We start from the raw sequence: 19,805 nt of genomic DNA, 5'->3' as shown, positions 1-19,805 counted from the left end.
CTGAATACTTATTATCTTTATATTATTCTTTTTGGTATTATGAAGAATATATAATAAAAGTTCCAGATATCCTTTATCATTTATAAAAAACTGAAATAATCCTAAATTAAAATGTTAGATATTCAATAAAAAAGAGATTTCAGAATTTAATTTTACACATTATCTAATTAGATTCTTTTCAATATGTTGAAAGCCTTATAATTTAGCAGATCAAGTTAAATACTAAATATAAAATATCCTTGCTACATAATGAAATTCTTTAGTATCAATTATTCTGTAATTATTAAGTTATATCTTTAAAACTCTAAATAAATGATAAGTATTTATTCAAATATGTAAAATGGTTCATATTGCTATTATTTACTGTTTAAGATTAAGTAACTCTAACTCTAAAAAAAATACAGCACACATGATCTTGATAATAACTATAAAAAAAAAAAAGAAATCGACTTATAAGTATATTAATTTACCAATAGTACATTACTAATTCTGTTTCTTCTTAAGTAACTGAGTATTTACTTAATCATATTTCTTAAAATATCTTTGACTAAATTGATTAATTCCTGCACTCTCACAAGTCGATTTGTTTGGAAGACAAGCTAAGTTTTATTTTAAAAAGTATTCATTTTGACATATAGCTAACTAACAGAATAATTGCTATTTTAATCTAGGCTAACAAAATTGGCGCTATGAAAGGTCATGATGCATTTAAATAATTCGGTACCCCTATACCGGTATTAAAGCAAATATAATGCAGAAAGAGTTACTTTAACCTTAAAACACCAATTTATACAATAATTTATTATCAATATAAGCATTAGTAATAGATAGTTGGCAGTATTTTGGAAGAACTTAAAGTACCTCATTCTAACTGGTAAATTTCTAATAAAGAGGTTCTATTTCTAATTAGGGATGGTTCGTTTCCCTTGGCCAAAATTTTCTTTGAAGAAAATGAAATTAAATGGTACTACACCTTTAATAGGTAGCCTTAGCTTACTTTTAGGTGGTTCAGGTTTAGTATTATCAAATAGTATGTATAATGTTGAGGCTGGTCATAGAGCTATAATCTTTTCTAGGATAAATGGAGTTCAAGATAAAGTATACTGTGAAGGTACTCACTTTTTAATTCCGTGGTTTGAGAGACCAATTATATATGATATAAGAGCAAAGCCTAGGGTATTAGTTTCATTAACAGGTAGCAAAGATTTACAGATGGTCAGTATTTCATGCCGTGTTTTATCTCGACCAAAAAGTGACAAACTTCCAGAGATTTATCGTACTCTAGGACAAGACTATGATGAGAGAATTCTTCCATCTATTATTAATGAAGTTTTGAAGTCTGTTGTAGCTCAGTATAATGCCTCACAACTGCTTACACAACGTGAGATAGTTACTAGAAGAATACGAGATTTGCTAACAAAACGAGCGCAAGAGTTTAATTTGATTCTTGATGATGTTTCATTAACACATTTAAATTTTTCGCCTGAATATGAGAAAGCTGTTGAATCTAAGCAAGTGGCACAGCAACAGGCCGAGAGAGCTAAATATATTGTATTAAAAGCTCAAGAAGAAAAGAAAAGTGTAATAATTAGGGCTGAAGGTGAGCAAACTGCTGCTAAACTTATTGGTGAAGCTATTAAGAATAATCCTGGCTTTATCTCCTTGAGACAAGTTGAAGTAGCTAAGGATATTGCTCAAATAATTGCTAAATCTAATGCCAAATCCTTAATAAATCTGGAATCACTGCTTCCAGATACATTTATGACTCAAGATATGACAAATTAAGCATACTTACAAGAAAAATATAATTATTATTAAAAAAAGAACTGATTTTTAAGATATTAAACTATAATATGAGTTGTAAATAAGAAAGTATATTATTTCTAAACATTTGTTTTTATTTAAACTTTTTAATATACTTAGCTATCAAACCTATATGTTCTAAAGTACAAACAACACTATAAAACCCTTATTATTTAGCTCATAATATATTACCAAGTTATTTTTAGGTTTGACTAAAACTTTTCAAGTAGTTCATAAAGGTATACTAACAACAGTCACAAGTCTGTCCTGACTGTAATTTATAACTTCCTCATTGTCTTAAATATAATTGCCTGTTAAAATTATATCTAAATTGTCTTTCTATGTACAACATTTGGCCCTTCCTCGAGAAATTCTTGCTTGGTTATCCATATTGTCTTAAATGTTGCTAAAGACCCTAATATAGATCCTCCTATCCAAGGTAATAATGTTCTATCACTAGAAGCATTTATTCTGATTTTTACATCTTTTGGTAGAGCTTTCCTCAATTCATAAAGTAGTCTATCACCTAACCCAGGGAACATTGTTGAACCACCTGATAATACTATCTGAGAAGCTAATGTTCGCCTTAAATCCATATCTGTTTTATTTATACTATGAATAAGAACTTCGTGGAGACCAGGATATTCAGAACCTATTAGATTTGGTTGGAAGAGTAGTTCTGGAGCTCTGAATCTTTCCTTACCTATAAAAATTGTCTGTCCATCAGGTAATTTATAAGGATATCCAATTGAAGATCTTTGACTTCCAGTTCCAGAATCTAATGAACTATTAACTAGTTGGTTTTCGTCATTTTCATCCTTTTGTAAGTTTGATGATACAAAACAGACTGTCTCTTTAATTTGTTTAACTATCTCCATTTCTGCGCTGGTATGAAATATTATTCCAGACCTTCTAAGCTGCAGATTTAAATACTCTGTAATATTCCTACCAGCAATATCACTTCTTGTTATACAATTATTCAGAGCAAATCCCTGATATATTGGCACTGCATGGGTAACTCCATCTCCACTATCTAGAACTATACCAGTAGTCCTGCCTGATGAATATAATGAAAGAACAGCTTGAGTTGAAATAAATAAAGCTGGAACTCTATATGTTTCAAAAAATATCTCTGCCATTTTTTCACGATGCTGCCTGGGGTTTAGAGCTACTTCTGTAAGTAACACAGGATGCTCCTCCGAAGAAATCTTTAACTCAGAAAAAATGTGAGTCCAAAGAGTCTCCATATCATACCAATCCTGTATTATTCCATTACTTATAGGATATGAAATTCTTAGTATGCCTCTATTTTCAATACTTTTAGTTCCAACAAATACATCTCCTTCCAGAGCTCCTGCCATACATCTCTTATATTTTGGACGACCTACACAACTATTTACAATACACCTAGGTATCTCTTCTCCTGCAAATCCCGACTTTATAGATCCCGATCCATTGTCAATAATGGCAGGTTGGCTTGTAATTACATCATCATAATGTAAAGTTGCCATTCCATATAATTAAATCTTTTTATTAGTTTTTTTAGAGCCACAAAAGTCCCCAGAACACTAATGTACCTTTTAAACTAAAGCTAAGCTTACAAAAGTATATCAAAGTTTGTGTGGATCTTGAAAAGAAGAAACAAATACCACGGAATTTTCCCGTTATAAAGCATACCCCACTAGGCGCGCTCTGACAATATACGGAAGGCAGGTGAATTATCTGATTATTTTCTTTTTATATTTTTTTAAAAAAGTCAGACAACTTGTATTTTCTAGAGGTCTAGACTTGTTAATATTAATTCCCATGAAAATTGTATACTTATGCATTTGGTCCCAAATAATTATGTAAATCACTGATGAAGAACAAGAGCTATCAAATGAAGGACTCAATTGCCTTCCATAAAAGATTGAAATTTGACCCATATAAGACAAATGAGACAGTTTATAATGTAATTAATACCGGTATAAAGATTAATAACTCAGAAGGTCATATACCAATCCTTTTATCTTTAGAACCACAGTGGAGTATTGATGATTTATCTAACAAAAAGTCAAAACAATCTTATACAGACATTAACTTCAATATTCATGTGAGTATTACGTGCAATACTAACGATAATGAAGAATCAAGGTTTAAACATTTAGAAGATTTATATGAACAAGATAACGATGGTATAAATTTGAGCTTTGAATCAGCCAGTGACTTCAAATCAAGCAAAACGGATGGAATATCCTTACTTTCAACTTCTACTTCTTTATCCCCTATATCTTTACAATTATCATGCCCTGATAAAAGTATGTGTAGGATTATAGAGGACTCATTAGATGATGGGTGTAAAGACTTGAATATGATAGTAGATAAACAAAATTTTGAAAATACCGAACTCATTAGAAAAAAAGAGTTGATGAAAAGTAATCTACGTAGGCAGTTATTGAGTAACCCATACTATGATATTTGTAAAAATCCAGAGTGGCCATTTGTAAAGAAGAGAAGTAGAGTTATTTCTAGGAGTTCGAAAGGTTCAGATTTGTCATACAAAAAAGATTATACTCAATGTATTAAATCTTCAGGACAAAAAACTACTATAGAGGGGAGTAAGACTGTAAAGGGACGCTCAAGGCAATGGCTTGAGTCATTAGCAACTTTATTTGATGGTATATATACACAAAGAAGTAGTTTAGGACGAAGCGCAGGCCTGGGACTTTTTTCCGATCGACATTTTAATAGGAATGAAATTATAACAGAATTTGTTGGATGGGTAATAGATAGAAATGAAGCTCTTAGATTAAGATCTGAACGGAAGGCTAGCCATATTTGTGATTTAATTAAACCTAGTCTATATCTTGATGGTGAAAAAGACCCAAAACCCTTCATAGGAGGTGGCTCGTTTGCAAATGATGGAAGTACATCCCTTGGTGGCCCTGGAAATAATGCCAGATTTTGGAAATGGTATGATGAAAGAGAAGGTAGGACACGAGTTTTTTTGAAAGCTCTGCAGGATATTTATCCTAAAGAGGAGATCTTTGTAGGCTACTGCAAGGATTATTGGGTTGATGTAGCTGAAGAAGACGTAAAACCTAAATTGCAAAATACGAAAAAGATTAGCAATTTAAAGGCTTTGCATGATGCACATATCGTCAAAGATAAGAGAATTAATAAAAAGGACTTTACCAAGAGAAACATTAGCATTAAAACACAAAAATATAAGAAGGTAAATAATATTTCTGAAGTTACAGAAGATCACATGATTTCAAACAAACAAGATAAAGAGGAGACAAAATTTAGTGAAGATAAGGTGACTATTATGAATAGTAAGAAGAGAATTAAAAGTTCTAAATTTCAGCAACACAAGACGTCAGAAATAGCAGAGGCAAACAATACTGTTGATTTGCAAAGTAATAATACAGACAGTGTTTCCTCATCCCTCTGGAATGTAGATTTTAACTGGGAAACTTCAGATGATGAGTGAAGATATAACTATTTAGGCCTTGTTATCATACTTAAAAGCAAAATATACTTTCAAAAAACGAATATATATACTTTATATAGGTATTTCATCACTTTTTTCAGATCAATTATTAGAAATTAAAGTTAAATAATATAGTGATGCATAATTATATTGTTCATAGCTTCATTATTCCAACTTATAAAGTTGCATGGCTTGTGAATAAAGAGAAATTGTAGCCTATATCACATTAATGTGTACCTTAAGACAGTATATTTTATTGCTTTTAAATTGATCCATGAAATTTTGTATATAAGAGGTCACTTTTATATTAGAGTTGAGTTTCTCATTATTGGGAGTTATGTAATCTTTATAAACTATGTTTCGATTTACATTGACAACGTATTCTATATTGAATATTTCTTATTATTCAAAATATTCATATCTTTAAATTATGAATTATTTCTTTTAATATTTATTTAAATATTGCTATATTTTTAATTAATACATGACACTTTACTTTTAGGTAATAGCTTTATTGTATTCCATAGAATCTTCTTTGTTTTCTTCAGGCTTAAACCATACAAAATCTCTGAGTTTATAAAGATCCTTCCTCTGTAACTCTTCTTTGATACAAATTTTGTAGTTCTCCCACTCAGTATTACATAGTCCAGTTAATTCCCCCTTAATAAAACTATACCTATACCACTTTATAAAACATTTATCATATATTTCCTTTTCTTTAGAGCATTTCTCCATATCTAAACACTAGAATTCATATTAAATTCTCATAATAAATTGGACAGTGCTAAATATAGCATGAAAGACTTATTAACTTATTATTTTAGGACTCTGGCATAAACCGGAGGAGTTAGTCAAGCGCTTGTTAACAGGCACTATGTACTGGTGATCAGTTGTTTTAATATTTCCAACTATTAATAGTCATTCTAATATCTCAATTATTGAATATTTATAAGATATTCATGATAGTTTGGGTTATAACTTCACTAGAAGTATTATTAGTAAAATGGAAAAAAAGTGTCCATTTTTATCTACAATAAATAGAGGTGTACTAGATTTTGATCATGAAAAATTATGCAGTGTGACACTTCGTAATGAGCATGTATACTGTTGTCTAGTATGTGGTACTAACTTTCAGGGTCGTGGTAAAGGATCTATAGCTTATTGCCATGCTTTAGAGATGTCGCATCATATGTTTATAAATCTACACACATCCCGAATATATTGTTTACCTGATAACTATGAAGTTAAAGAGCACTCTTTAGATGATATTAAACAATATTTACAGCCTAAGTTTGACAAAAAACTTATTTCTATACTAGATAAAAATTGTAAGACCTATGATGGGAGTGAATATATACCAGGCTATATTGGGTTATATAACTTTGGGAAAACTGATGCTTTAAATGTAGTCATCTTATTGTTATCTAGGATCATTCCTTTAAGGGACTTTTTCCTTTATTTCCCTATTTATGACTCTGAAAATTTTCAGAAAATAAGTAAAGTACCTCTGGATAAACTTATGTTCAGTATAATTGAAATAGTTTGTAAAATATTCAATCCCTATAACTTTAAAGGTATGGCTTCTCCTTTTGTGCTTGCTAATACAATCGAAAGAAAATCTAATAGTCTTTTGCCGGTAAGTACCAATACTGAAAAACAAAGTAATAAAACTTCTCAGGATACTCAATTTGTTGATCCTATGGCACTATTATCTTGGATAATTCACTATATGAAAAAAAAACTTTCTAAGATAAAATTGGGATACCAAAGATGTTTTTATCAAGATAAAATGAGTAAAAGTAAAAATATAATTGCTTCATGTATTGAAGGACAAGTTTTAAATTGTACAAAGATCAATGGAATAGAACCAAAAAGCCTAAACTTATCATATGATTCTATGAAATCTGTTCACGGATCAACTGTTAATTCCTTTATATCACTGTCTTTAAATATTCCATTACCATCTGTTTTGAATCCTTCTTTGGATTCTAGAATACCTCAAATTGCAATATTTGACTTGTTACAAAATAAGTTTTTGGAAAATAGTTCTACTTTTCAAAAAATATGGTTATTACCATGTTATTTGATTGTTCACTTTAAGCGATTTTCAATGGAATCTTTTGGTTTAGAGAAAAATCCTACAATTATCTCCTTTCCTATTAAAAATCTAGATCTTTTACCCTATGTACATCCAGATAATCTTCATGCTAATCCAAATACTAAATATGACTTAATAGCAAATATAGCTCATAAAGGAGATACTAAATCTGGAGTATTCACTATTCAAATGTATCACTCAGGTAGAAATGAATGGTATGAAATTGAAAACCTTAAAGTTGAGCAGATATTACCTCAGGCTCTATTATTAACAACATCATATATTCAACTTTATAAACAAAGTGATTTACATTAATATAGTTAATATTATAGAAAGTGCAATAAAGTGATAACAAGTGACAACGTATACATTTATTTACAAATTTAAGTTATGAACTATTTGAAGCCTTAAATAGGGAAATTACATTATTAATTATTTAAAGAGACTAATAAGTAGTATAATTTTTAATATGCAGAAGAATATTAATCTACATTCTAGTTCTTGACTGACCTACAAATATTAAGTATCAAGTTACTAAATCAAATTATTTAATGTATATCAGCCAATGTGATAAGATAAAGCTCTAATTAACAGAACTCACTAAATATTTTAGGATTTAAAGATAATAACTAATAATAAATTTAGAGAAGTGATCATGCTAGTTTTTTTTTTATAGCTTGAATTTGCCACCCATTTTATATAGGTTAGATAGTGCCCCCCTCTTGTTTTATTAAATAACCAATGGGATTTTATATATTAGAAGTTTGAAAGATCATTTAATAAACATTATTTTATTGCTCAATTAATGGATGAACTAATTAAACGGAAAGAGAATATTGAAAAGGAAGTTAAGGAACTTACAGAATTTTTAAATTCATTTGGACCTGATGTTGGAGTTAAAGGTAGCCTTGTAGATTCAGAAGGATTTCCACGTGCAGATATCGATTTATACGAGATTAGAAGTGCTAGAAATCGCCTAGCTATTCTTAATACAGACTACTCAGAAGTAATGAAGAAAATTGAAACCAAACTAATAGAACTACATAGTCAATCTAAAATAAATGTTCCTTACCCTGTTAAAAAACAATCCTGCCAAGATTTAGGGAAACTTATACCTTTTGCTCGTGTAGATGATGTTAAGGAAGCATCCCCTGCATATGAATCTGGACTAAGAGTTGGTGATCTGATTTTGAAGTTTGGATCACTATATGTTAAGGAAGGATCTACAGAACAACAGATAAATACTATTTTTGAAGATATACCAACTAAAGTAGTGGAGTCACTTAGTAAGATCCTACATATAACAGTTTCACGTTCCAAAGATAGTTCAGATCTTACTAAGGAAGTCATAAATATTGAGGTTACCCCTAAAAGGTGGTCTGGAAGTGGTTATTTAGGATGTCACATTGTAGCTCACAAGAACCTAAATAATAATTTATAAATGTGATTAGAAGTGTATACTTAGTATCCAGGATTTGAAGTAAACAATTTAAAAAACTTCGCCTACTTCTAAACTTAGTCAAATAATGAGAAACCTAAGTCACCTTCCTCTTCTTCTTCTGATTCCTCCTTTTTCACTTCAACAGGTGCAGCAGCTCCTGTTGAAGCAGCCGCTTGGCAAACTCCTGGAGATGCAGTAGCTGCAGATCCACAACTTGAGACGATATCAGAGACACTTACAGTAGATAAAGCTTGAGCAAATAATCCTGGATAGTATGGTTCAACAGTAGCACCCGCAGCTGTAATCAACTTCTTAATATGATCACTAGTTACTGGGAGATCTTCATCAGCCAAAATTAAAGATGCATATGAGCACATAAGTTCTTGAACATGAACTGTAGATAACTGAGATAGAGGGACAGCTGCCATCTTGGACTATTTTTTAACCAATAAAGCGTTTTAAGCTATCCAAATCTAATTACTCTAAATGAAGATTATTTATAACCAATTATGTCTTGGATGAGCTGTAAAGGTAGTGCCTAAGCGAGACGTTCATTATAACCTAATTGCATCCTGTCTCGTCTCATAAATGCCGGTATTTTATGAACAATCTTGGCGGTCGTATTTATTTTAATATAGAATAAGGCTACAAGGTGAAAATAAATTAATCCAACAATATAATGTAAATATAAACTAAAATATGAGTTACTAGATGGTTAGGCTAAATAGTTATAATTAGTTTGAGATACAATATCTGTGGTTGGTGATTTAATTCCGCTTTACTGATTTATTTTAACTTTATGTTTTGTGCTTAAGATTATTCTTTTGAACAAGAGCCTCTGCCTCAAACAATTCTTTCTCTAGTTCCTCTATTAAGGTAGTCTCTGAATATATACTCTGACTCTGTAAAGTTTTGATTTGATTCCTTAATGCAGTTATTAAGAGATCATATAACTTGTCTTCATCCATCTTTATTAAGTTGGAATAACATGGTTTATTTTCAATAGGCCTTAAGTCATGTGCAACACCTTTATAATCTCTAAATACTCCTGGGTAATTGGATAATTGATAAACTTTAGCGTATCCATTATCATCAATATCTACTGCATCTTCCCAATCATCAATATCTACCAATCTTAGTTTGTTTTTGTGTAGCTCTATATTGTAATCCATATTTGGTGGGGGCCAATCTGGTAAAGCGTGCCACCATCTACATAGTACAGCAGCTACTAATATTTGTTTGCGATCTCGATCCCTACGAGGAACATATGCATGTATACTAGTTCCTTCTAAACTATTATCATCATCTAACATGCCATCTTTCTTTTTACTCGTTCTTTTGCTATCTGCTTCCTTATTTTTAGGTATAGAGCTAGATTTACTTGACATACTTGAGGTAGCTTTTCGCACCTTTTTGTTAATAGAAGCTTTTCTATTTTTAAATTGTTCCCTTTCAGATGAGCTAACATCATCGCTATTTGAGGATAATGAATCTGAATCTGTAGAAGACCTACTTAGTGAGTTAAAAAAACTATCAGAGCTTTCATCTGAGTCAATTACTCTCCTAGATCTAGAAGATTTGTTTACTAAACAAAGGCTTGATTCCTTTGATGAAGGTTCAGATTTACTTAGTTCCAACGAATTTAATCTTCCGCACTTTTGGTCGTTCTGTTCTATATCATCATCAATCACTTTCCTTTTTTTGAAATATGTTAATGGTTCGAGATTTAGATCAACTTTTGGATTTCCCATTATTTGGTACCTTTATTATTACACAAACTATTGTACGACTAACAAAGAACCGCCATTAATTACCAGCTCTATAAAACACAGAAAAAAGGGTTAATTTAGGAATATGTTGAGGAAAATAACCAATACCATATTATTATATCAAAACTTAGGCAATCATTAAAAACTAAGTGACTGGTCAAAATTACTTTATTAACAAAGTCTTCTAAGTTTTAATGTAAACTGCTAAATATATGATCAAGTTCAATATTGTTCTAAATATAGAATTAAACTAATTACAGCATTAAATTTCAGTGTAGATTAAAGCATTTGCTAAAATCAAGTAATACACATATCAGAAAAATCTACTAAGATCTCGATATTACAAAAAATATAAGATACTTGGACGTTACTTCAGCGCCTAATTATAGACTACTTACCACGTGTAAACTTGTACTTTACCATTTTAAGATTTTTAGCTTAATGGATTATATTGAGTATTATAACTTTATTTATAGTAATGAATAATGAGTATAAAGTTTATCTGAATAGTTATGTCGTATTGAGACAAGTTTCAGGCTTTCAGAAACTTATACAAGTACTGAGTCCCACTGATCTATATCGTGTTGGTAAGCTGTCAATAAGGGGGTCTGATATACTGGGAAAACCATATTACACTACTTTAAGCTTAGAGGGAGACAACTGGGTTATTGGGACATCATTGAATAGTGGAGAACTGTTAGATGAGATATTACGTGGTTATGATAAAAATGAAATGTCTAATGAGACTCCTCCAACTAAATGTGCTTGCCTAAACCCTCTAATAAATAATAATGAACAATGTAACAAAGTAGAAGTCATGACTGATAGAGATAGAATTACTACTATAGCTAAATCAAGCTCTTCATTTCAAAATAAAACGAGGTTTTCACAAGAGAAATATATCAAAAAGATGCAACTTAGACATACGAAACAACTTATTTTAATTCCCCCTACATTAATGGATATAACTGAAACAGCTAGTTGTCAACCAGCTAATAAATTAGACAAACTTGTTCCTAATACACTTGGACCTAGATGGAGTCAAAATACAGTTAGAATAGAGACTGTAGGTAATATTCTCACTCATAGTAATGTATCCTGTGGAAAAAGAGTTATTCTCTTTGATAATCTTAGTGGTGGTATTGTTGGTGGTTCTATTTACAGGCAACTAGCTAATACAGGTTCATTATATGAAATTTCAATGAATCAGTTAACTTTCGATACAATAGAGGGTTACAATTCTAGCAAATTACCTTTATATTTTGAAGCTATTACCAAATATTCAAAACCAAAGGAGCATTATTACAGTATACCTTTTTCTGTACTAGAACAGTATTATAAATATAGGCTTAATTTAAACTTAGAAATTAAGGATAACTTTGAACATAAATGGGTAGAAATTAAAGAAGTAGAGCATCGAAAGGAAAATGATAATCGAGATGAAATTCTAAAGAAGAGACAGCAAAGAGTTAGAAATCGTCTTAATTTATTAAATGATTTATATTTATATGGAGTTGATGCTGTTGTGTTGGTTGTTGACTATATAAAACTTTTTGGAAGTATTAAAGGTACAGAGAAACAAATAAAACAAAAAATTCAAACTGAAAAATTTTTTTCTGAAACAATATCTGAAGATGACAAACCTATACAAGAAGATAAGAATAATTCTTCGAACTCCAAATATAATATACTTACATCTCTTGTTAAAGTTTCCCAGAAATATTTGAAACCTGGTGGACAGATTGTCTTGTTTACTCCCCACATCACAACTGAATTACTACAATTACATCAAGACTTGATATTATCATCAAGAGATAATAGTGGGGAATTTCACTGCTTCGTAGGTGTTAAGATGGAAGAAACATTTATTCGTGAACATCAGATATTATCTCAAAGAAGTCATCCTGCTATGGATGCTAACTTAGCTATATTCTCTGGGATTCTACTATCTGCAATACATGTTCTATAACTATACCTATGCTCCCTTGTGTTATATTACTACCATTGTATATAGTTTGTAGTTTATAGTTAGAAAAAAAAAAGAAAAAAAAGAGATGTTAATATTTTAACAAAACCTTTTATATTTTCTTTAATTCAGTTTACAATGCATGTTTATCTTCTATAATAGCGCCTACTTAACATATTTGACGGATTTTTTACCCGCTTCTTAGACCACTAACATGTAACTGTGATGATAAAATTGCATGATTCTCCAACTTTGTAACTTATTTATCTATTAAAAGGAAATAGAAATGAATTAAAACTTCCTAAGACAACAAATATAACCTTAATAGAAATTTTTAGGTTTATCTCACACTAATACGACAAGATCTACTTTCAATATAAATATTACTAAACTATCTAAAAATATTACAAATAAAAGTAAAGCATGAATGATTTGGATTCCTGGAATAGAAAGTGGAGGACTTTATGGTGCTGGACTTATATGTATGTGCACTATAAAAGAGCTCAGGCTCATGCCCGATCTTTACCTGAAGAAGCACAGAATATATATTGGAGTAAACAACATTCTCATTTTGCAGAATTAATTTGGCAAAATATATCGGAATTAAGAGGATGGTGGGTTAAAGTAGGCCAATTTTTATCAACCAGAAGTGATCTTCTACCACATGAATACATTGTATATCTAAGCAAGCTCCAAGATATGATGCCTACAACCCCATGGCCACAAATAAAAGAAATCCTCGAAAAAGAACTAGGTATAGAATGGAGTTCTAAATTTCAAGAAATAAAGGAAATTCCAATGGCCTCAGCTTCTATAGCTCAAGTACATTCTGCCAAACTTAGGGATGGAACAAAAGTAATAGTGAAGGTTCAACATCCAAATGTAGAAGAAATACTACAACAAGATATGACAAATCTAACTCAATTAAGTTGGGCTTTTGGAATAGTAGAGAAAAATATTAACTTTTTACCTATGATTGAAGAATGGCAAAAAGTAGCTAGTAAGGAATTAGACTTTACTTTTGAGCTGAAACACCAACAGAGAGCCTATGATTTACTCATGCAGTCTAATGTTGACATTACAGTACCAGTTACATATCCTGAATATAGTAGTAAGAAGATATTAACAATGGAATATATTCAAGGATTTAAAATAACTGACAAAAAATTATTAACAAAATACAAAGTAGATGTATATCAACTTTTGTATACATTATGCGATTCATTTGCATATCAAATTCATATTGGAGGATTCTTCCATGGAGATCCTCATCCTGGGAATATACTTGTAGTATACAATTCAATAAAGCAGAAATATCAACCAGCATTAATTGACTGGGGATTAGTAAAAATATTTGATTTTAAGTCTAGGAAGGCATTTTCAAAGTAAGTTAAGCAATGAGATTTGGTGACTAAGTATTCGATAGCGCTAAATTCATTACATGCTAATGCTGTTACAATTTCATCTGAGCAAAGTATTCTAAATTATTTTGCTCAAAAGTTATATTTAATTCTTGTTTGATGTATGAAATGAGATATTTATTATATTTTATGTAGAATGGTTTATTGTGTATCTACCCTTAATCTTATGGGTCTTATGGAATCTTTTGAAGAGATGGGCTTTAAATTTAAGGATAACAAAAATACAATAGACCCGGAGATGTATATGGATGCCCTGAGAATAGCATTTAGGGATAATGATAGCAAACCAAGTGAACATCGTGCAATAAAGGTAAGTATAATTATATAGCATTATTTTAGCTAGAAATATTAGTAAATATCTTCACTTAATAATTGAGATAGGAATCTAGTTATGCAGCTTACAAAGCAGCTTCTGAAATACCTTCCTTAAATCGCAAAGAAATTGAAAATTCAAATCCCTTGGAAGATTGGCCTAAAGATATAATTTTTTTTATTAGGATTGCATCTTTAATACATGGTATATGCATTGAATTGAATCAATCCATTCCGTTCCTAAAGATTTTGGCTAATAGAGCTCAACAGTTTTTATGTAACGAAGGTTCTTCAAGAGTTTTACTAAATAATAAAATAATAAGAGAATGTAATTGCAGTGAGATACAGAATTATTCATGTGATAAGGATATGGTAAGATCAAAAACTTTAGGAAACAAAAAATTATCTTATGGTAAATCAAAATTTGGAAGACGTCTTGACGACTTTGTAGAATCATTAATTAAATCAAAAAGCCTGCTTGGATGTCAAATAGTCGTAATTAGTAAAGGGAAAGTAATAGGTAATACATTCAAGGGTAAAATGGGATCTATAGATGGAAGACAAGTGAGAGAAGATACATTATTTAATGGATTTAATGCATGTTTAGGTATATTAGTTACTGGGATATTATTGTGCGTGGAAAAGCAGCTACTATCTTTAGATGATCCAATATGTCACTACTGGGATGGTTTCATACGTTATGGAAAGAGAAATATAACTCTTAGACATATACTAACACATAGGTCTGGTATTCATGCTTTTTTTCCAGAGAATTTTAATTTGACTACTATGTTTAACTACAAGAAGATGATACAAATAATTGAAGATACAATGCCACAATATTTGCCTGATAAATCTACTCATTACAATCCTTACTTACTGGGTTGGGTTTTGTCAGAGATTATATCATTAGTGACAAATACTCCAACTCCAGAATTCCTTCAAAATGAATTATTTTCACCCCTAAATTTAGAAAATGACATTTTTATGCCAGTACCCCCAGAAAATCAAGTTAAAGAAATTGAGTCAATTGAGCATGGAGGATGTGTAAATAATTCAAATAGAATGACAGAATATAAAGATAATCGAGAAGAACCCAAAATTAGTCTACCCGTATTTACAGAAGAAGTGAATTATAATTCAATAAGTTCTAATACACAATTTGCATTATTTATGAAGAATTCTATTGATCAAATTATTGAACTGGGAAAGAAACATTTTACTGATAAATTTCAAGTTAGAAATTTTGATATTGATCAACATAATAATGTAAAGAATAATTTAGATGATGAAAAAACAAATAATATTGAACAAAGTCCAAGCTGCTCAGAAAAAAGTATGATGGAGCAAATAGGAACTGAACAAATTTCAGCTAAAAATGAAGCTATATATGACCGAATTGCAAGTGTAAGTCGTATTGTAGAGTTCTCCTCAATTTCACATGAAGAAGTATTGAAAAAATTTTCAATGGCAACTTGTGCTTTAAAAGGTCAAATAAATGATAGTAATTACAATGGTAAAAATCTGCCAAGTTCCTCCAGAGATATCAGGAAGTATAAAAAAACTTTAACTCATACACAAACAAGAAAGTTTACACCATTCGGAATTTTACAGATAAAACCACATGTAATGGATCCTCTTGTACAAAATTCACACAAAGTCATGAATATTTGGATTCCCCCAACATGTGGAAAATTGACTGCATTATCTTTAGCTAGATTTTATCATCATTTGGGATGTGGTGATATTATTACCCAGGATATCCTTAAACAAGCTTCAATCCCAACCTCAACTGATCAGACATTTGAAAGCCTAATCCTAACTGGAGGTTCAAGTAGGAAGTGGGGATTTGGATATCAGATTATAGAATGTATCTACGAACCTAAAAAATATAATATTCACAACTTGATGTTAAAATCAAATTTAGTAGATAATTCAAAACTAACACATGGACAAATAGTTTGCGGTCTTGGACACGCAGATATGGGTGGTAATATTGGATGCACATTTCCAGATTTACAATTATCACTTGCCTTCTTGACAAATGACTATCTTAAAGGTTCATATGCTTCACAATGTATATTGCATTATGTACTTGAGAAATTTGGTTTGAGAATTATAAATTATGTCCCAGTTGTTCCATAGGTGCAAGGGGAATGAATCAAATGGGATCACTTTATTTTATAGTACAATCTTCTAAATTTACATGTATATACTAGAAGATGTTAGTCTAGAGCTTAAAAGTTCAATTGTCAACTTCTTGTTGTATAGGATATACACAATCTAATGACTCACCATCTGAGCCAGGAATAATAACTTCCTGATTATGTGTTAGATTCTGCACTTTTATCTCGCATCTCATGTTTTGCAAAGTAGAAAGTGAATTGAATCTATTTTCACTAAGATCTGAATTCTCACCACTAGACTGAGTCCATCTTGTAGGAGAATTAACTTCCATAGTGGAAGTTGAAGTGCAAGCAATAGCTAAGTTAGATTTATCACAAAATTTCCCTCTACTTGGAGTAAAACCTTCATTCAGATTAATATCTCCATTTATATTCAATAAAATAGCCGAGGCCTCATTTGAAACTGTATTGGTTTCTGTACTACATGTCTTATCAACAGAAATTAATGACAAAAATTCATTATTTACTGTTTCTGAGTTGTGAGATTCGGCCATAGCAATATTGTTAGTATTAACTATAGTACTAATTATTTTATCTGTATTATTAAACTGTCCTAAACTTACAGAATTATCTGCTGAATTCGACATATTAATATTAGATTCTTCCAATTTTACATCCATAGCACAATTAGAACTGTTTATTAACGTATTTACTTCTGTTTCCTTATCTTTTGTTTCATCAAAGGTAAGAACTAACTTCATTTTTTCTTTTTGATCTTCAGCTCTGAAATTAGTATCTAGGTCTTGAATAAGTTTCATATCATAGAGATATTCATCTTTAGTCGCCACTAATCTAAATAATTCTCCTTGTTTTTTAAGTTCTTTCCTAAGATTCTCTCTAGTATTTGGACCAAGTCCTGTCTTAGCCTTTTTACGCTCAACATTACAAGGTATATCTAACCAGCAACCAGCTCTTTCATTAGCAACTCTTCTAAGCCCCGTTAACCTATCAACTACTATATCTAAGGTTTCTTCAACTTTAGTGTTGCTTGAATCAGTATTTTCAGAAGACAAAGTAAGACTCTTCAACACCTGAGGAAAAAATAATGGATACTGTAAATTCAGGGTATTTCTCTCACTAGCCAAAGTACATTCAGAAATATCACTTCGAATCCTACGAGATCGTAATCCTTGTAAAATACTCGAATTATTTGTATGAGTCTCCTGGGTTTCAGGAGTTAAAGACTTCTTTAAAGGTGGACATGGAATGTAGGCGAATTTTCCTGAAAAAGCTGGTACGTATTCATTTTTCACTAGATGAGGAATTACATTGACTGACAACTGAATATTATCTAATTTTACCAGCTCACACATTGCATTGCTTCCACCAGAACTTATAAGGTTACTATTCTTAGAGTTTACTGACATCTCACTTCCTGTATTTGTATTACTCATAATTCCTGCTGTTGAAATCTTCCCAATAGTTAGGCTCTTATTAATATTACGTGCTGAACCTCTCTTATGAACTCTTCGAGCATGTTGAACTTTAAATTCCTCTGAATCAACTGAATTTGTATTCAATTCGGGGGGCATCAAAATTAATCTAGTATCTGCGGAATTTTTACACTCTTGGTTAGTGAGAGATTCGGATTTTACAGTTTTTATTCCTCGTATAGCTGAAGCACTTAAACCTAAAACAGCCAATAATTCATCCCCAATAATGGGGTCATTGCAATTTCCTTGCTTATGCAAGTGAATTGAATGTTGTTGCTGTCGTTTTTGTTGTTGCTGTTGTTGATATTGTTGATGATGATGATGATGATGATGATGATGATGTTGTTGTTGTTGTTGTTGTTGTTGTTGTTGTTGTTGTTGAGCAACAATAGCTGTTGCTACTGCCCATTCCTTTATTTGCTGTTGTTGCCTTTGAATAATTTGTTGCTGCTGAGCCATAGCTAATAGTTGCAAGTGTTGCAAAAGCTGCTGCTGCATTTGTTTCATTTGTTGCATTTGTTGCATTTGTTGTTGTTGAAACTTTTCTTCCTCAGAACTGCTTGGTATAGCCTGCTCAGTGGAGTGATTTCCCGACTCCTCTTTGAACTTTGACAATTGCTCCTGTTCCTCATTTGTTTGAAAGTGTTGGAGTTGTAACTGCTGAAGTTGCTGGAGTTGTAATTGATGCTGAAGAACAGCATGTTGATGTGGCTGCAACTGTGGTTGTATCTGTTGCTGGGCTTTTTTATTCCTAGAAATTACTGGAATAAGACCTACTGGAGTCATTGCTAATGTTGCATGTTGAGGGGGTTGTACAGGGAATTGTATAGGTGTTTGTATAGGTGTTTGTATAGGTGTTTGTATAGGTGTTTGTATAGGTGTTTGTATAGGTGTTTGTATAGGTGTTTGTATAGGTGTTTGTATAGATGTTTGTATAGTAGTTTGATTTGAAGTTTGTTGCTGGATTTGATGAAACTGGTTCTGCACTTTTTGTTGATCTTCAGTCCACCCATTGGAAACTCGGGGTTTGTTTATCTCATGCAAAATCATATTAGCAGCTGCTACCTTGAGAGTATTTGACTTTGAATCCTTATCTGTGTGAATCTGTTGAAATGTATTGTTCGAATTCCCTCCATATATCATTAAATTCGAATTTGTATTACTATTCGTACAATTACTAATATTACCAAATTGAGAACTATCTGAAGCTCCTGTATTGTTATTGTTTGGAGTTACATTGAGCATACCGATATTAGGCTGGTTAACCAATGGATTAATGTAAGGGTTGTATATGTATGAAAATGTTGGGGGCAGTAAAAATGGAGGAGGTACTAGAAGGGTAGTGTTTGGATTACTACTTACATTTCTATGTTCATCGCTATCATAACCAACTTGATTACCAGTTTCTAAAGAAGTATTATTGTTCATATTGTTATTGAAATCAAATTTTGATCAACTTTATAAAAATACTAAAATAGGAGCAATATAATCTTACTTAAAGATATCTTGATATTATTACAATAGAAATTAGTGATCTTGATCAATTACTTCATTATTCATCAGAAAATTATCTTCATGCTCATATTTCGCTATTTTTTTCCGGTTTAGTCAATTAGTACTTGCTACTGCTACTCACACAAGCCCTATTATTTAAACTAAAAAATTATATATACAACTGTATACTCTTATATGCACCTTATTGTGCAGCAATGTATATCTTATATAGGATATAGATGTTTCAAAGTCCCACACACGCTAGCGGGGTTATTATGGTACTATTAAACATTGATATATACTATCTCAGCCTAGTAATATTATAAGACTCTATACCCAATAATATATAATATTATTTACGTAATAGCTAGATTATACGGTGGAGTCTCCAACAGCTCTTGACTATGTAT

The 19,805-nt window shown here is 31.0% G+C and overlaps 11 protein-coding genes across 11 annotated transcripts, besides 7 other annotated features; 7 read left to right on the top strand and 4 right to left on the bottom strand.

The window, feature by feature from the left end:
- Positions 1 to 912: 912 nt before the first annotated feature.
- Positions 913 to 1,785, top strand: CMU_039470 (prohibitin 2, putative; the record flags this gene model as incomplete). The annotated part of the gene is made up of 1 exon (XM_002139193.1): positions 913 to 1,785. The coding sequence occupies one exon, from the start codon at positions 913 to 915 to the stop codon at positions 1,783 to 1,785; it is 873 nt and encodes a 290-aa protein (XP_002139229.1).
- A 13-nt stretch (positions 1,786 to 1,798) lies between these two features.
- Positions 1,799 to 1,823: a sequence feature (AT_rich).
- A 306-nt stretch (positions 1,824 to 2,129) lies between these two features.
- CMU_039460 (actin family protein) lies at positions 2,130 to 3,314 on the bottom strand (the record flags this gene model as incomplete). The annotated part of the gene is made up of 1 exon (XM_002139192.1): positions 2,130 to 3,314. One exon carries the CDS (start codon positions 3,312 to 3,314, stop codon positions 2,130 to 2,132), a length of 1,185 nt encoding a protein of 394 aa, XP_002139228.1.
- A 214-nt stretch (positions 3,315 to 3,528) lies between these two features.
- Positions 3,529 to 3,558: a sequence feature (AT_rich).
- A 103-nt stretch (positions 3,559 to 3,661) lies between these two features.
- Positions 3,662 to 5,275, top strand: CMU_039450 (uncharacterized protein; the record flags this gene model as incomplete). The annotated part of the gene is made up of 1 exon (XM_002139191.1): positions 3,662 to 5,275. The coding sequence occupies one exon, from the start codon at positions 3,662 to 3,664 to the stop codon at positions 5,273 to 5,275; it is 1,614 nt and encodes a 537-aa protein (XP_002139227.1).
- Positions 5,276 to 5,666: 391 nt separating this feature from the next.
- Positions 5,667 to 5,758: a sequence feature (AT_rich).
- A 520-nt stretch (positions 5,759 to 6,278) lies between these two features.
- On the top strand, positions 6,279 to 7,688 carry CMU_039440 (ubiquitin carboxyl-terminal hydrolase family protein; the record flags this gene model as incomplete). The annotated part of the gene is made up of 1 exon (XM_002139190.1): positions 6,279 to 7,688. One exon carries the CDS (start codon positions 6,279 to 6,281, stop codon positions 7,686 to 7,688), a length of 1,410 nt encoding a protein of 469 aa, XP_002139226.1.
- A 490-nt stretch (positions 7,689 to 8,178) lies between these two features.
- On the top strand, positions 8,179 to 8,814 carry CMU_039430 (uncharacterized protein; the record flags this gene model as incomplete). Its single annotated transcript, XM_002139189.1, has 1 exon — positions 8,179 to 8,814. One exon carries the CDS (start codon positions 8,179 to 8,181, stop codon positions 8,812 to 8,814), a length of 636 nt encoding a protein of 211 aa, XP_002139225.1.
- Positions 8,815 to 8,888: 74 nt separating this feature from the next.
- On the bottom strand, positions 8,889 to 9,242 carry CMU_039420 (60S acidic ribosomal protein P1, putative; the record flags this gene model as incomplete). The annotated part of the gene is made up of 1 exon (XM_002139188.1): positions 8,889 to 9,242. One exon carries the CDS (start codon positions 9,240 to 9,242, stop codon positions 8,889 to 8,891), a length of 354 nt encoding a protein of 117 aa, XP_002139224.1.
- Positions 9,243 to 9,611: 369 nt separating this feature from the next.
- On the bottom strand, positions 9,612 to 10,565 carry CMU_039410 (uncharacterized protein; the record flags this gene model as incomplete). Its single annotated transcript, XM_002139187.1, has 1 exon — positions 9,612 to 10,565. The coding sequence occupies one exon, from the start codon at positions 10,563 to 10,565 to the stop codon at positions 9,612 to 9,614; it is 954 nt and encodes a 317-aa protein (XP_002139223.1).
- A 496-nt stretch (positions 10,566 to 11,061) lies between these two features.
- On the top strand, positions 11,062 to 12,552 carry CMU_039400 (uncharacterized protein; the record flags this gene model as incomplete). Its single annotated transcript, XM_002139186.1, has 1 exon — positions 11,062 to 12,552. The coding sequence occupies one exon, from the start codon at positions 11,062 to 11,064 to the stop codon at positions 12,550 to 12,552; it is 1,491 nt and encodes a 496-aa protein (XP_002139222.1).
- Positions 12,065 to 12,093: a sequence feature (AT_rich).
- Positions 12,553 to 12,972: 420 nt separating the features above from the next.
- Positions 12,973 to 13,938, top strand: CMU_039390 (ABC1 family protein; the record flags this gene model as incomplete). The annotated part of the gene is made up of 1 exon (XM_002139185.1): positions 12,973 to 13,938. One exon carries the CDS (start codon positions 12,973 to 12,975, stop codon positions 13,936 to 13,938), a length of 966 nt encoding a protein of 321 aa, XP_002139221.1.
- Positions 13,939 to 14,106: 168 nt separating this feature from the next.
- On the top strand, positions 14,107 to 16,427 carry CMU_039380 (beta-lactamase family protein; the record flags this gene model as incomplete). Its single annotated transcript, XM_002139184.1, has 2 exons — positions 14,107 to 14,280; positions 14,352 to 16,427. 2 exons carry the CDS (start codon positions 14,107 to 14,109, stop codon positions 16,425 to 16,427), a joined length of 2,250 nt encoding a protein of 749 aa, XP_002139220.1.
- A 100-nt stretch (positions 16,428 to 16,527) lies between these two features.
- CMU_039370 (uncharacterized protein) lies at positions 16,528 to 19,329 on the bottom strand (the record flags this gene model as incomplete). Its single annotated transcript, XM_002139183.1, has 1 exon — positions 16,528 to 19,329. One exon carries the CDS (start codon positions 19,327 to 19,329, stop codon positions 16,528 to 16,530), a length of 2,802 nt encoding a protein of 933 aa, XP_002139219.1.
- Positions 18,170 to 18,282: a microsatellite.
- A 216-nt stretch (positions 19,330 to 19,545) lies between the features above and the next one.
- Positions 19,546 to 19,573: a sequence feature (AT_rich).
- A 160-nt stretch (positions 19,574 to 19,733) lies between these two features.
- Positions 19,734 to 19,754: a sequence feature (AT_rich).
- Positions 19,755 to 19,805: the final 51 nt, after the last annotated feature.

Source organism: Cryptosporidium muris, genomic scaffold, assembly GCF_000006515.1.
Source record: "Cryptosporidium muris RN66 scf_1106632373453 genomic scaffold, whole genome shotgun sequence".
NCBI lineage: Eukaryota > Apicomplexa > Conoidasida > Eucoccidiorida > Cryptosporidiidae > Cryptosporidium > Cryptosporidium muris.
The sequence above is the reverse complement of the archived record's forward strand: the minus strand, read 5'-3'. Positions and strand labels throughout refer to the sequence as shown.